This window comes from Gouania willdenowi, chromosome 4 (assembly GCF_900634775.1).
Source record: "Gouania willdenowi chromosome 4, fGouWil2.1, whole genome shotgun sequence".
NCBI lineage: Eukaryota > Metazoa > Chordata > Actinopteri > Blenniiformes > Gobiesocidae > Gouania > Gouania willdenowi.
In genome coordinates, this window is record NC_041047.1 from 6,119,678 (window position 1) to 6,134,484 (window position 14,807).

General features: G+C 39.4%; 1 protein-coding gene across 3 annotated transcripts; it reads left to right on the forward strand.

The window, feature by feature from the left end:
• Positions 1-532: 532 nt before the first annotated feature.
• Positions 533-7,639, forward strand: LOC114462108 (mucin-5AC-like). Of its 3 annotated transcripts, XM_028444742.1 has the most exons (5): positions 533-3,290; positions 3,471-5,840; positions 5,985-6,668; positions 7,026-7,117; positions 7,193-7,639. In XM_028444742.1, exons 1-5 carry the CDS (start codon positions 3,227-3,229, stop codon positions 7,262-7,264), a joined length of 3,282 nt encoding a protein of 1,093 aa, XP_028300543.1. In that variant the 5' UTR covers positions 533-3,226; the 3' UTR covers positions 7,265-7,639. The 3 variants fall into 3 exon arrangements, with proteins under 3 accessions (XP_028300543.1, XP_028300540.1, XP_028300542.1); XM_028444739.1 differs by having other exon boundaries at positions 3,471-6,668; positions 7,193-7,638; XM_028444741.1 differs by having other exon boundaries at positions 3,504-6,668; positions 7,193-7,638.
• Positions 7,640-14,807: the final 7,168 nt, after the last annotated feature.

Here is a 14,807-nt window from a genome sequence, read left to right on the forward strand (position 1 = left end):
GTGTTGATTGCTTTTATTGTGGTTACAAGTTTTTTTCCCTTCATTCTTATCATGACTTCTATATAAAAGAAGTTGAATTTAGTCTATTCTAGATGGCATTATGGAATTGGGATTTTGTCATCAAATGTGTTGTGATCTCCTCTCTTACTGCACTTGTATTGTTTGGAAATTATAATGAGCAGAGAGCACATGTGTCAAACTCATGCCCAGGAGCCAAATCAATTGGGCCGGCAGGAGAAATTTAAAATGACAGAGAAATCATGAATCCTTGTGTGAATGAATATTTGCAGGAGTTGTCTCACAGTTTTCCAGGTGCTTGTATCACATGATTGCAGTCATTTTTTTACGTGAAACTGTTGAATAAACTGAAAATGCTTACAAAATCCTTAAATTTTCTTCAAATTATGACATAATATTTTCCTTAATTAAATAGAAATTGGTCACAAAATCTAGGAAACATAAAGTGAAGATCCTGTTGGGACTGATATCACTTATTGCTTGGATATGGTCAGTTTCTTACATTTTTTGTATTTTATGTATACCTACAAACCAGAGCACAATAATGTTGAAATTACTTGTTTTCCTGCACAAAATCTGTGGCCCACTTGAGGTCAAATTGCTCGGTATAAAAAGAGGATAACGGATTGGTATCATCAGTATGTTTTGTATTGTTTGTCTTTATGACTTGTTTTTCCATTGAGTGTGCACCATTTACTCTTTATTCAGCATGTAAACAAAAACATTAGAAAAAACTAAAATCTATTTATAAAAAGAAAACATATTACACCACTAATATTCTACTATGATGTCAAAAAATTAACAGAATAAAAAGTCTATCTATGTCTGAGTGTTTCAACTATTTGAAAAAACTAGAATTAGAGCACTCCTATCACCATGATTAAACATATAATTATCAGACATTTTAATACATTACCTTTTTTATTCTGTCCAAAATTGTTGCCCTAAGAGAATTTGGATCCCTGGGCCCCCAACTCAACCCATCCCTAATGTATCATTGATACAAAATAATAGCATGCATGCACTTACAATTAACTTGACAACTACCGTTAGTATGAACTAATGTACTGTAAGTTTCGATACAGTAGTTTGGTTGCATGAAAAAGCACTGTTCCTGTTACTTATTAACATGTACACACCAAGATGCACTGTTCATGTTAACACGCTGCCTTTCCTGAGGAAACATGTTCACTAGTGTAAATGAAGCAGGCTGGGGGGGTATTCCATAAAGCGGTAGTTTTCTTTTTAACATTGTGGATACAGAGCATTAAGTGAAAGTCGCTGAGAGGTTGATCTACATTAAAACATCTACTGACGTCTGTAGTAAAGTTCCCTGAATACAAACCTGTTGATAATATAAAGGAGGAGATGACAATTTAAACGAATCCTTTTGAGGCTCAATTGTTGTTTATATTGTAATACCGTTTGATCTATACATCACAACTTTGAAATTATGATGGCGTAGTGAATTATGACACCGCTTTTCAAAGTGATGGGTCGTGGGTTCGTGTCCTGCTTCAGTTTTTTTTTTATTACATATTTTTTGGACATTGAGATGACTCTGGCGACAATATTACATTAACAATCAATATAATTGATTCAATATCAAGCGGCAGTCACTGTCTTTATAGCCAGTGTAACGTGAGGGCTCTCTATGCAGCCATCCTATGCTACTGCCATGTCTCCTCAAACACATTTTATTCATATTATTCCCCACTTGTCACATCACTGAAGCGATAAAGTGCTAGTGGGACCAACAAGCATGACTAATCACGGGTGATTTTAGAGACTATATAGTCACTGAAGTGGCATTCATTGTGAACGCACCTTTGGAACAGGCTCATATTCCTCAAACACTGGCTAATTTCATCCATTAGGTTGAATAAATCACTCTCTTCTGGGTGGTTACCATGGTAGTTTGTGTAATCGTCGAGCCATTGATGATTGCTTTTTATCGCGCGCGTGCACGTCAGTAACCCAAGGTTTACATACTGAGGGTTGATTGACCCACTTCATACTAGCTGTAATGGAATCCGATACTTAGAGTTTCCCATCGCGGGGTATGTTGACCCAGAGTTTATGGATAGACTCAGAGTTTGTTAATCCTCCTTTATGGAATACCCCTCGGATAACAACACAATTCTTAGTTTTCATTGATTGTTTATGTTTCATTTGGGACTGGGGAGCCAATAAGAAGTCTTGGTGCATGCTCCTCCCACCTTATCGTTATATTTTTATTTTTGTAAGTAGTTAACTCGTGCTAAGTTTTCCCTACACTATAGTACACACTTTTACCCCCACAAGTTCACTCGTAAACATGGTGAGTCCACCTAGTTTGTTGTAAAATCAGTATTTATTTTTTCACTCTATTTTTTGATGATCATAATCAACACTAGAAATATTTCATGTAGTTTATTACCATAATCATCAGCCATGTTCGTCTGCTGTGGTGATGTCCGATATGAAGGAAATGATGTCACTGAGACATTTAAATAGGCATGTAGAGAAAAACAGGTCGAGCCGTAGCTGTCAGTAATGACTAACAGAAAAAAAATTTCCCCAACACTAAGTCCACAAGTGAGGAATTCCCACAAAACTTTCTATGATCAAGAGTTTCCTCTTTCATGTGAGAATTGGAAGCAGTGAATGAGAAAAACTATAGGCAGCATTAGGCAGGTGGTTTTATTTCAGTGTGATCCACCAGTTAGAGAAAAGAAAACAACAAAGAAAAAGACAAAAAAAAAAAAAGATTCCACAAAATGACTCATAAAACATAAAATGACAACAAAGACAGACACAAAAACAACTTGAACAAACAAAATGACTACAAAAACACCCAAAACAACGAGACATTACAGAAAAGCTCCTAAAACACACAAACTTTTAACAAAATTGCACAAAATGACATGATTGTGAATCAATTTCAACTGCTGTTGTTGTTTTAAACTCGTTCCACTGAGAACTGAATAAAGATTTTCAAATGAAATATTTCCTTAAATAAGAACTAAAATGTGTTGTTCAATGCTTCCTTTTACATTTTTTTTAAAAGTGACACATGAGCACCACAGATTATATCTAGTTTTTCGAGTTTACCAATATTTTTTTCTTTGACACTCCCCCAGAAATGATCAGCCACATTTATACAGCCTTACAGTAAATACTCAGAACTGTAGGCTACAGACAGCATCGAGGAAGGAATATAATCATCATGGACAGAGAAATCATTCTTTGGATACTTTTACTCAAATGTTTTGTTCATCCTGTCATAAACGGTAAACTCTATGAAATGTTTTGTTTTCAAATATAATTTTGGCACCTAGAGTATTATATAAAATACAGAGATAGCAATATTTATGTAAGTGTGATTAAGTGTTTATTTATAATCTGCTGTATGACTCACCATTCTTCTTCATTAAATTCTCTGCCACAATCTACCACAATTTTAACGCAAGCTTTGCCCCTAACTGCCTCAACTATCCTGCCAGAAACTACAATAACTTTACCACCAACAATCAAAGCTTCATCACCAAATACTACGACCCACAAACCAACTACTACAACTGTGCTGCGAACAACTACAACTTCACCAGCAACTACAACAACAATACCACCAACTACTACAACTTTACCACCAACTACCACGACACCAACAACTTTAACAACTTCACCACCAACTAATGCCACTTTACCACCAACTAAGGCCACTTTACCACCAACTACCATGACTTCAATGCCAGCAACTACAGAAATTTCCCCACCAACTAATGCAACCTCACCACCAACTACTTCAAGTTTCCTGCCAACAACTAAAACAACTTCAGCACCAACTACCACAGATTTGCCCCCAAGTACCACAAATTCACCAGCAACAACTACAACAACTTCATCACCAAATGCTACGACCCCCGAACCAACTACTACAACTGTGCTGCCAACAACTACAACTTCACCAGAAACGACAACAACAATACCACTAACTACTACAACTTTACCACCAACTACCATGACACCAACAACTACAACAACTTCATCACCAACTACTACAACCCCCGAACCAACTACTACAACTGTGCTGCCAACAACGACAACTTCACCAGCAACTACAACAACAATACCAGCAACTACTACAACTTTACCACCAACTACCACGACACCAACAACTTTAACAACTTCACCACCAACAAATGCCACTTTACCACCAACTAATGCAACTTTACCACCAACTACCGTGACTTCAATGCCAGCAACTACAGAAATTTCCCCACCAACTAATGCAACCTCACCACCAACTACTTCAAGTTTCCTGCCAACAACTAAAACAACTTCAGCACCAACTACCACAGATTTTCCCCCAAGTACCACAAATTCACCAGCAACAACTACAACAACTTCATCACCAAATGCTACGACCCCCGAACCAACTACTACAACTGTGCTGCCAACAACTACAACCTCACCAGCAACTACAACAACAATACCACTAACTACTACAACTTTACCACCAACTACCATGACACCAACAACTACAACAACTTCACCACCAACTACTACAACCCCAGAACCAACTACTACAACTGTGCTGCCAACAACGACAACTTCACCAGCAACTACAACAACAATACCAGCAACTACTACAACTTTACCACCAACTACCACGACACCAACAACTTTAACAACTTCACCACCAACAAATGCCACTTTACCACCAACTAATGCAACTTTACCACCAACTACCATGACTTCAATGCCAGCAACTACAGAAATTTCCCCACCAACTAATGCAACCTCACCACCAACTACTCCAAGTTTCCTGCCAACAACTAAAACAACTTCAGCACCAACTACCACAGATTTGCCCCCAAGTACCACAAATTCACCAGCAACAACTACAACAACTTCATCACCAAATGCTACGACCCCCGAACCAACTACTACAACTGTGCTGCCAACAACTACAACTTCACCAGCAACTACAACAACAATACCACCAACTACTACAACTTTACCACCAACTACCACGACACCAACAACTTTAAAAACTTCACCACCAACTAATGCCACTTTACCACTAACTAATGCAACTTTACCACCAACTACCATGACTTCAATGCCAGCAACTACAGAAATTTCCCCACCAACTAATGCAACCTCACCACCAACTACTTCAAGTTTCCTGCCAACAACTAAAACAACTTCAGCACCAACTACCACAGATTTTCCCCCAAGTACCACAAATTCACCAGCAACAACTACAACAACTTCATCACCAACTACTACAACCCCAGAACCAACTACTACAACTGTGCTGCCAACAACTACAACTTCACCAGCAACTACAATAACAATACCACTAACTACTACAACTTTACCACCAACTACCATGACACCAACAACTACAACAACTTCATCACCAACTACTACAACCCCCGAACCAACTACTACAACTGTGCTGCCAACAACGACAACTTCACCAGCAACTACAACAACAATACCACCAACTACTACAACTTTACCACCAACTACCACGACACCAACAACTTTAAAAACTTCACCACCAACTAATGCCACTTTACCACCAACTAATGCAACTTTACCACCAACTACCATGACTTCAATGCCAGCAACTACAGAAATTTCCCCACCAACTAATGCAACCTCACCACCAACTACTCCAAGTTTCCTGCCAACAACTAAAACAACTTCAGCACCAACTACCACAGATTTGCCCCCAAGTACCACAAATTCACCAGCAACAACTACAACAACTTCATCACCAAATGCTACGACCCCCGAACCAACTACTACAACTGTGCTGCCAACAACTACAACCTCACCAGCAACTACAACAACAATACCACCAACTACTACAACTTTACCACCAACTACCATGACACCAACAACTACAACAACTTCACCACCAACTACTACAACCCCAGAACCAACTACTACAACTGTGCTGCCAACAACTACAACTTCACCAGCAACTACAATAACAATACCACCAACTACTACAACTTTACCACCAACAACTTTAACAACTTCACCACCAACTAATGCAACTTTACCACTAACTACCACAACTTCAATGCCAACAACTACAACAACTTCACCACCAACTAATGCTACTTTACCACCAACTAATGCAACTTTACAACCAAAAACCACGACTTCGACGCCAACAGCTACCACAACTTCACCACCAACTACTACGACACCCGAACCAACTACTACAACTTTTCTTCCAACAACGACCTTAACTTCACCCCCAACAACTACCACAACTGTCCTGCCAACACCTACAACTTCACCAGCAACTGCAACAACAATACCACCAACTACCACAACTTTAAAACCAACAACTACAACAACTTCACCACCAACTAATGCAAATTCACCACCAACTAATGCAACTTTACAACTAGTAACCACGACTTCAACACCAACAACTACAACAACTTCACCACCAACTAATGCAACTTTACCACCAACTACCACGACTTTAACGCCAACAACTATAACAACTTTACCACTAACCACTACAAGAGCTTCACTACCAACTACCACAATTTCACCAACAACTACAACTTCACCACCAACAACTACCAAAACTTCACAACCAAACATCACTAACAAAGAGTCAACAAGTCCAGGTAATGGCTTTATTTACCTTTTGAAAACACCTTTCTTTATTAGGCTAACTGGTCAAATGGCTATTATTGTGGTCATCATTGTTAATGTCACACCTGAAATAGATAGGATAAACTTACTGCAGGATTACTGTATTAACATGGTTTTGTCCATGAAATCTAGAATGCTGACTCAGCATGCTGAGTTGATTTTCTTTGGAATAGCCTACTTTGATTACATTTCCACAATTTTATTAAAAAGTTAAATTAATTCTTAAACCATGTTTTTTTTTCATCTTTAAATGTTTTATACTTCTAGTTTTTCATTTTAGCTTATACATGTCCATGTTAATTAAATACAATTTATTTTAATGCCCACAGGTTCTGAGGTATTTTCTCATGTAGGTCTACAAATAAGGATGACTTCCATAGAGGATGTCAGTCGTGAGGACATAGAGATCTACATACAAGATGTTGGTAAAGTTGTCTTTAAAAAGATTTGTGTTTTAAAAAGATATTGAACATTAACCTTTGTTCTTCTTTTTTAGTTCATCAGTGATTTCCTGAGAGAAAAAGGCCTTATCTTCAATGTCAATGTAACAAAGGTTGCAAATATGTAAACAGAGTTGCAGTATTTAAATGGTGGTGTTTATGGGCGTTGAGTTTACAAAAACTGATTGAGGAACTGGTTTTTTTTGTCCGTCTCATTCACTCACTGCCTTAAGCCATCTGCACGCATGATTTCTTCTTACCAGGTGTCAGAGTATTAGATTCCTGTTAGGTTATAGTGATGAATCACAGAACTACCTAAATGTTTTTCATAATCAGATGTGAAAATAAGAGACACTTTTCAATGTAGTTCTAATCTTTGATTTGTATGTTTTTGTGCTCTACATCTATTATTTATCGATTGTCCAATGGTTTCCTATTTTTAGAGTTCAGAGAGAGGCAAAATTAAAAGGCACAGGATGAGTCCCACTGTGGTTATGTACAGAACTTCAAATGTGACACACTTTTTTTTTACTAACATTTGTGTATCTGACATGTCTGACATCATTAAAAAAGAGGATAATGGATTGGCATCATCAGTATGTTTTGTATTGTTTGTCTTTATGACTTGTTTTTCCATTGAGTGTGCACCATTTACTCTTTATTCAGCATGTAAAAAAAACAAGACAAAACTGAAATCTATTAAAAGAAAACATATTACACCACTAATATTGTACTATGATGTCAAAAAATGAACAGAATAAAAACTCTATGTCTGAGTGTTTCAACTATTTGAAAAAACTAGAATTAAAGCACTCCTATCACCATGATTAAACATATAATTATCAGACATTTTAATACATTACCTTTTTTGTTCTGTCCAAAATTGGGGCCCTAAGAGAGTTTGGATCCCCGAGCCCCCAACTCAACCCATCCCTAATGTATCATTGGTACAAAATAATAGCATGCATGCACTTACAATTAACTTGACAACTACTGTTAGTATGAACTAATGTACTGTAAGTTTAGATACAGTACTTTGGTTGCATGAAAAATCACTGTTCCTGTTACTTATTAACATGTACACACCAAGATGCACTGTTCATGTTAACACGCTGCATTTCCTGAGGAAACATGTTCACTAGTGTAAATGAAGCAGACCGGATAACAACACAATTCTTTGTTAATCCTCCTTTATGGAATACCCCTCGGATAACAACACAATTCTTAGTTTTCATTGATTGTTTATGTTTCATTTGGGACTGGGGAGCCAATAAGAAGTCTTGGTGCATGCTCCTCCCACCTTATCGTTATATTTTTATTTTTGTAAGTAGTTAACTCGTGCTAAGTTTTCCCTACACTATAGTACACACTTTTACCCCCACAAGTTCACTAGTAAACATGGTGAGTCCACCTAGTTTGTTGTAAAATCAGTATTTATGTTTTCACTCTATTTTTTGATGATCATAATCAACACTAGAAATATTTCATGTAGTTTATTACCATAATCATCAGCCATGTTCGTCTGCTGTGGTGGTGTCAGATATGAAGGAAATTATGTCACTGAGACATTTAAATAGGCATGTAGAGAAAAACAGGTCGAGCCGTAGCTGTCAGTAATGACTCAGAAAAAAAAACACTAAGTCCACAACTGAGGAATTCCCACAAAACTTTATATGATCAAATGTTTCCTCTTTCATGTGAGAATTGGAAGCAGTGAATGAGAAAAACTATAGGCAGCATTAGGCAGGTGGTTTTATTTCATTGTGATCCACCAGTTAGAGAAAAGAAAACAATAAAAAAAAAAACATACCATTATATAAATGTAAAACACAGAGCCCATAAAGGGACATAGGGAGAAAAACCCAAAATAATACACAAAATAACTCCTAAAACACTCAAATAAGCAGCAAAATGTGCAAAGTACACAAAAACATACAAAAAATTCAAAAGATTTCACAAAATGACTCATAAAACATAAAATGACAACAAAGACAGACACAAAAATCACTTGAACAAACAAAATGACTCCAAAAACACCCAAAACAACGAGACATTACAGAAAAGCTCCTAAAACACACAAACTTTTAACAAAATTGCACAAAATGACATGAAAAGACAGAAAACAAATCAATAAAAAAAAGAAAGTACTTAAAGTTTTATACGTAGAGGTTGACATTACGCTGTCATTATTATGATGTGACACCTGTCATTAGCATGAATAAGGTGTCATGAAGGCTATCATTAAGTGTCGTTCATTTCCCTAACCTTAAATTACCCTAACCCTAACACTATCTAAGTCTAACCCTAACCCAAAAAACAGCAACATAAGTACAAAAGTGTCATAATTCAGTGAACGACACTTAATGACAACTTATTGACAGCCTTTATGACACCTTATTAATGCTAATGACAGAAAATGATAATGTAATGTCAACCTTATGTATAAAACCACCAAAAAATAAAGTGTTACCATTTTTTTGATAGTATTGATTGCTTGTTCTTTGTTGCCAGACAAGGAGGACAGTGAATCGCTTGACACCATATTTGTTCTACTTTGTTCCTCATATTATAATATATGTATAAATTCTGCAGACAATTTGCGGTCTGCATTTTTCATCATCACATTATGACCATGTTCTTAATATTTACAGGTTCCCCTTCTGCTGCCACATGTGCATCAAACTGTATAATTCATCCTCTAATATCCACTGATTGTGCATTTTGTGTCACATTAGTCAAGCAGTTAAATCAGGCCATTTTTGCCTCCTGTGACCATGTTACCAGTTTACAGCAATGACTTTATCAGACCACTGTTGACAGTCACATACTTGTTCATATAAGTAGCTAAAACTATTCAAATTCGACCCTTGCAAAACATGTTCAAATCATTAGATGTCGTTTTCCTCAAATTGAAATACCTCCACATAGGGAATACATTTCCTCAAAATGCTCATCAGCCATCATAATGTAATGTAATGTTATGTAATATTTGGTTGGATGTTTTATACTGTATGTGCTGTCATGTATACCTTTGAGAAAGGAATGCCAATGAGAGTTTTTACATTAACAAGTTTTATGAAGTAAACTGAGGAAACAATGTCAACTTTTGTCTTTACCAAATGAGAAGGTAACATTTAAAAGAAAAATTTAAAAAAAAAATACAGCAAACCGGATTAGTATCAGCATTAATTGATCCTGAAAACATGCAGTTTATGTTCCTAATTTCTAGCTAAAAATTAGTGGTTGCTTTTAAATTGGAGGCATTTCACATCACCATTAACAACAAATATAACTTCACCTACAACAACTAAAACAACCTCTCATTCAACAACAAATGCAACTTCACTGTCAACAACTACCAAAACATTATCAATAACAACAAATATAACTTCACCGTCAACAACTAAAAAAACTTCACCGTCAACACCTACAACTTCCTCTCCATCAACAACCAAAACAACTTCACCGTCAACAACTGAAACAACCTCTCATTCAACAACAAATGCAACTTCACTGTCAACAACTACCAATACATCACCATTAAAAACTAATACAGGTATACCACCAAAAACTACTACAACTTTTAAACCAACGAACACTACCACTTTAATGGCTGAGTCAACAAGTGCAAGTATATGTAGGTCGTGGCCGCTTCTCGATGACAACGCCACCTAGTATTTTATGAGAGGCTAGGAACTCTTAGAATAATTTACACAAGGCAAGCAGTGTAATCAACCAAAGATACAGTTTAACAGGTCTAATAATTAATTTATTGCAATAATCTAAAATAACACCGTGGGTGGTGATGCCAGCAAAAAAAGGTTTAAGACATTAAAAGTTCATCCCAACGGGCGAGGAAGAGGGATGGTTGGCGGAGCTGGATTGTAGTCCCGTTCCTCTTCTTCCTCTATGGCGGAGCCTACACTGGGACAAAAGGTCAGAGGCAGTGAGGTGTCCCCTTTCACAAAATCGTTTATAAGCCAGTGCAGTCAATCCCGCAAGAGTACTAAAACGGTACTTACACACGGGGGCAGAGATACTCTGCCCGCCTGCTGTGATCGGCGTCGTACTCTGGCTTCACAGCCTCGCTGCCGCTGCTTCGGAGGCTGCGCCACTGCCGTCGCTTCGGGGGCTGTTGCTGCCGCTGCTACTCCTGCCGTGTTCCTTCTCCTTCTCTCTCAAAACCAGCCGGTGCCTTCCCGTTACCCGCTCCTCTCCGTTTCGTAGACCGCTGTCTAGCCGTTGCCTCCCCGTTACCCGCTCCTCTCCGTTCCGTAGACCGCTGTCTAGCCGTTGCCTCCCCGTTACCCGCTCCTCTCCGTTCCGTAGACCGCTGTCCTGCCCCTGCCTCCCCGTTACCCGCTCCTCTCCGTTCCGTAGACCGCTGTCCCGTCAATTGTCCGCCCCCAGCTTTTATGCTCATTGGATCAAAGCTGATTGAAAAACAGTCTGCCACAGGTGTGAGGGTCCAAGTGATTAAAACAGGAAATAACAAGCGCAGCAATGCACAACAGTAAGAACACTTCAAAATAAAAGCACACACACAAACAAGCAAATTAGTTGTGCAAAATACTGGATGCCCAATTATCATCCTGTGACATCCCCCCCTACTTTAAGGGTGGCAGTCCCTGTCACCTTAGTCCCTGGACTAAAACAAGCTGGTGGCTGCCCAATGTTCGACCTAGTTGAGCGTCGTGGGCTCGGTGGCAGTCCCGGCGGGTTTACAGGAGGATCAAACAAAAACCAGTAATATGGGCCTTGGCCTTGTGGGTAACGTAGTTCTTTCTCCTATAATTGATACAAAACCTCCAGGTACCATTTTTTTCTGACTAGGACTATCGGCACGGCCCAGGGACTACAGCTCTCACGAATCCCACCTTTCTCCAGCATATCTGTAAGCAAGGTCTTAATCTCTTTGTACATTACAGGTGGTAAAGGTCGGTACCTTTCTTTGATGGGAGGGGCATCGCCCGTGTGAATACAATGTTGAACCAAGTCCGTCCTCCCGAAATCCTCATCATCTACCGCAAACACCTTCTCCCACTTCTGAAGCAGGGTCTTGAGCTCCAGCTGTTGTTGATCGGTCAAATGCCGACAGTCAATGAGCTTGCTCACCCCCTCCTCCGTGTGTTCCTCTTTGCTGGAGCCCAGGGTATCCACTACACCAACCTCCACGACACCATCCGGGCCCATGGTCAGGCTCAGGTCACGGGTTCCCTGGACATCCGCCTCCTCCACTTGGTATAACCGGCCCAGCTTCTGATAGCGTCCTATAGAAACTGGGTACGAATGGGGGTTACAGATACGAACAGGGACCCTCCCTCCGCGCACAACAGATAGGGTTCTGGCTATTCCCCATGCGTCCGCTTCAGGCATAGCCTCCAGAACTGCAGAATAGTCAGACCCCCAAGGTCCCATGGATGCGCGGCCCCACATAATCATCTCACTTTTGGGTGGTACCTGAACCGACCGATGGTCTGCGGGTCGAACGTAGCCCAAAAACCCGTCTCCCGGTGGTGTTGCGATGGTCCTCCGGCACACAGCAAAAGGTTCCCGCCACGCCTGCTGGGATTTCCATTTCTGGGGGGAGAGGGCTGGCTTCTCATGTTTAAAAACAGCATCCCAACACGCACCGATCACATTCATTCCAAAGAGCAGTGGGTGCGTAGAGCAATTGTCTTTCACAATAACGACACCTTTCTCCGGGATTTTTACACCTTCAACGTCAAAATCCATTATTGCATAATTAGAGTATGGTATGCTAAGGCCATTTGCAGCTTTAAGAGTTAACACCAGTGGGGATGTACCTTTTTCAACTTGAGAGAAATATTGTTCCATGACTTTTTGTTGAATTAGTGTAACTTGTGAGCCTCTCTCTAGCATCTAGCACATTAATCTGCAACTTGGCCTCTCCAGCCAAAGCACCCGATAACAGTTCAGTTTTCTAAGTTCAGTCAGGTCCTGTACATTTAAAATGCTAGACATTTGTTCTTTCCAGTCCCCATACTTAATGTCACTGTTTGGCCCATGAAACTTTGGCAACCGAGGTGCACCGGGATATATTGGCATCATAATTTTTTTTTTTTTTTTTTTTTTTTTTTTTTACAAGTATAACAACTTAAAAATAAAAAAAAAATCTATGGTTGTTACACTGCTCGTGCTTGTGTCCTGTCGACAACAGCCAAAATGTAAGTCGTGGCCGCTTCTCGATGACAACACCACCTAGTATTTTATGAGAGGCTAGGAACTCTTAGAATAATTTACACAAGGCAAGCAGTGTAATCAACCAAAGATACAGTTTAACAGGTCTAATAATTAATTTATTGCAATAATCTAAAATAACACCGTGGGTGGTGATGCCAGCAAAAAAAGGTTTAAGACATTAAAAGTTCATCCCAACGGGTGAGGAAGAGGGATGGTTGGCGGAGCTGGATTGTAGTCCCGTTCCTCTTCTTCCTCTATGGCGGAGCCTACACTGGGACAAAAGGCCAGAGGCAGTGAGGTGTCCCCTTTCACAAAATCGTTTATAAGCCAGTGCAGTCAATCCCGCAAGAGTACTAAAACGGTACTTACACACGGGGGCAGAGATACTCTGCCCGCCTGCTGTGATCGGCATCGTACTCTGGCTTCACCGCTTCACAGCCTCGCTGCCGCTGCTTCGGAGGCTGCGCCACTGCCGTCGCTTCGGGGGCTGTTGCTGCCGCTGCTCCGGGGGCTGTTGCTGCTACTCCTGCCGTGTTCCTTCTCCTTCTCTCTCAAAACCAGCCGGTGCCTTCCCGTTACCCGCTCCTCTCCGTTCCGTAGACCGCTGTCTAGCCGTTGCCTCCCCGTTACCCGCTCCTCTCCGTTCCGTAGACCGCTGTCCCGTCAATTGTCCGCCCCCAGCTTTTATGCTCATTGGATCAAAGCTGATTGAAAAACAGTCTGCCACAGGTGTGAGGGTCCAAGTGATTAAAACAGGAAATAACAAGCGCAGCAATGCACAACAGTAAGAACACTTCAAAATAAAAGCACACACACAAACAAGCAAATTAGTTGTGCAAAATACTGGATGCCCAATTATCATCCTGTGACATATATACTTTCTTCATCCTTTTAAAACATTTCCTTTTTTTTTTCACTGATTAATGTTAATGTTCCGCTTGAATATTTGAATTTGATAAATTAATAGAAATATTTCTATTATTACATATATTGATTGGCTTTGGGCCAAGAAATATGAATCCATTCATATTTGAGAACTAGGACCCAATCTCAAAACCGAAATTTTTACAGCATTTTGATTTTTGCTTTCATGGCAACAATTGAAGTCAACACACACATTTCATTTTAAAACATCAATTGTTCACTTATGGAGCCACTAAATCATTGTTCCGTACCAACATCTTCATCTTGTCTAGATGCAATTTCTGTCTTTTTTGTATCTTTTTGTTAATAGATGAATTTTGTTGTCTGGCACACAGGTGACTTAGTCAGTGAGTGACGCTACACATACCATGTGCTAATTATTGGCTCAGTGTCATAGCATGTTCCAGCATAAAATAGTTGTGGATTAATTACGTTTGACTTTTTGATTTATTGATTGATCATTGCAGCTGTAGAATTTTCATAATGAGATGGAAGTTTTAATCATGTGTAACGCTGAGTTGTCTTTTGCTATTTACCTCAGTG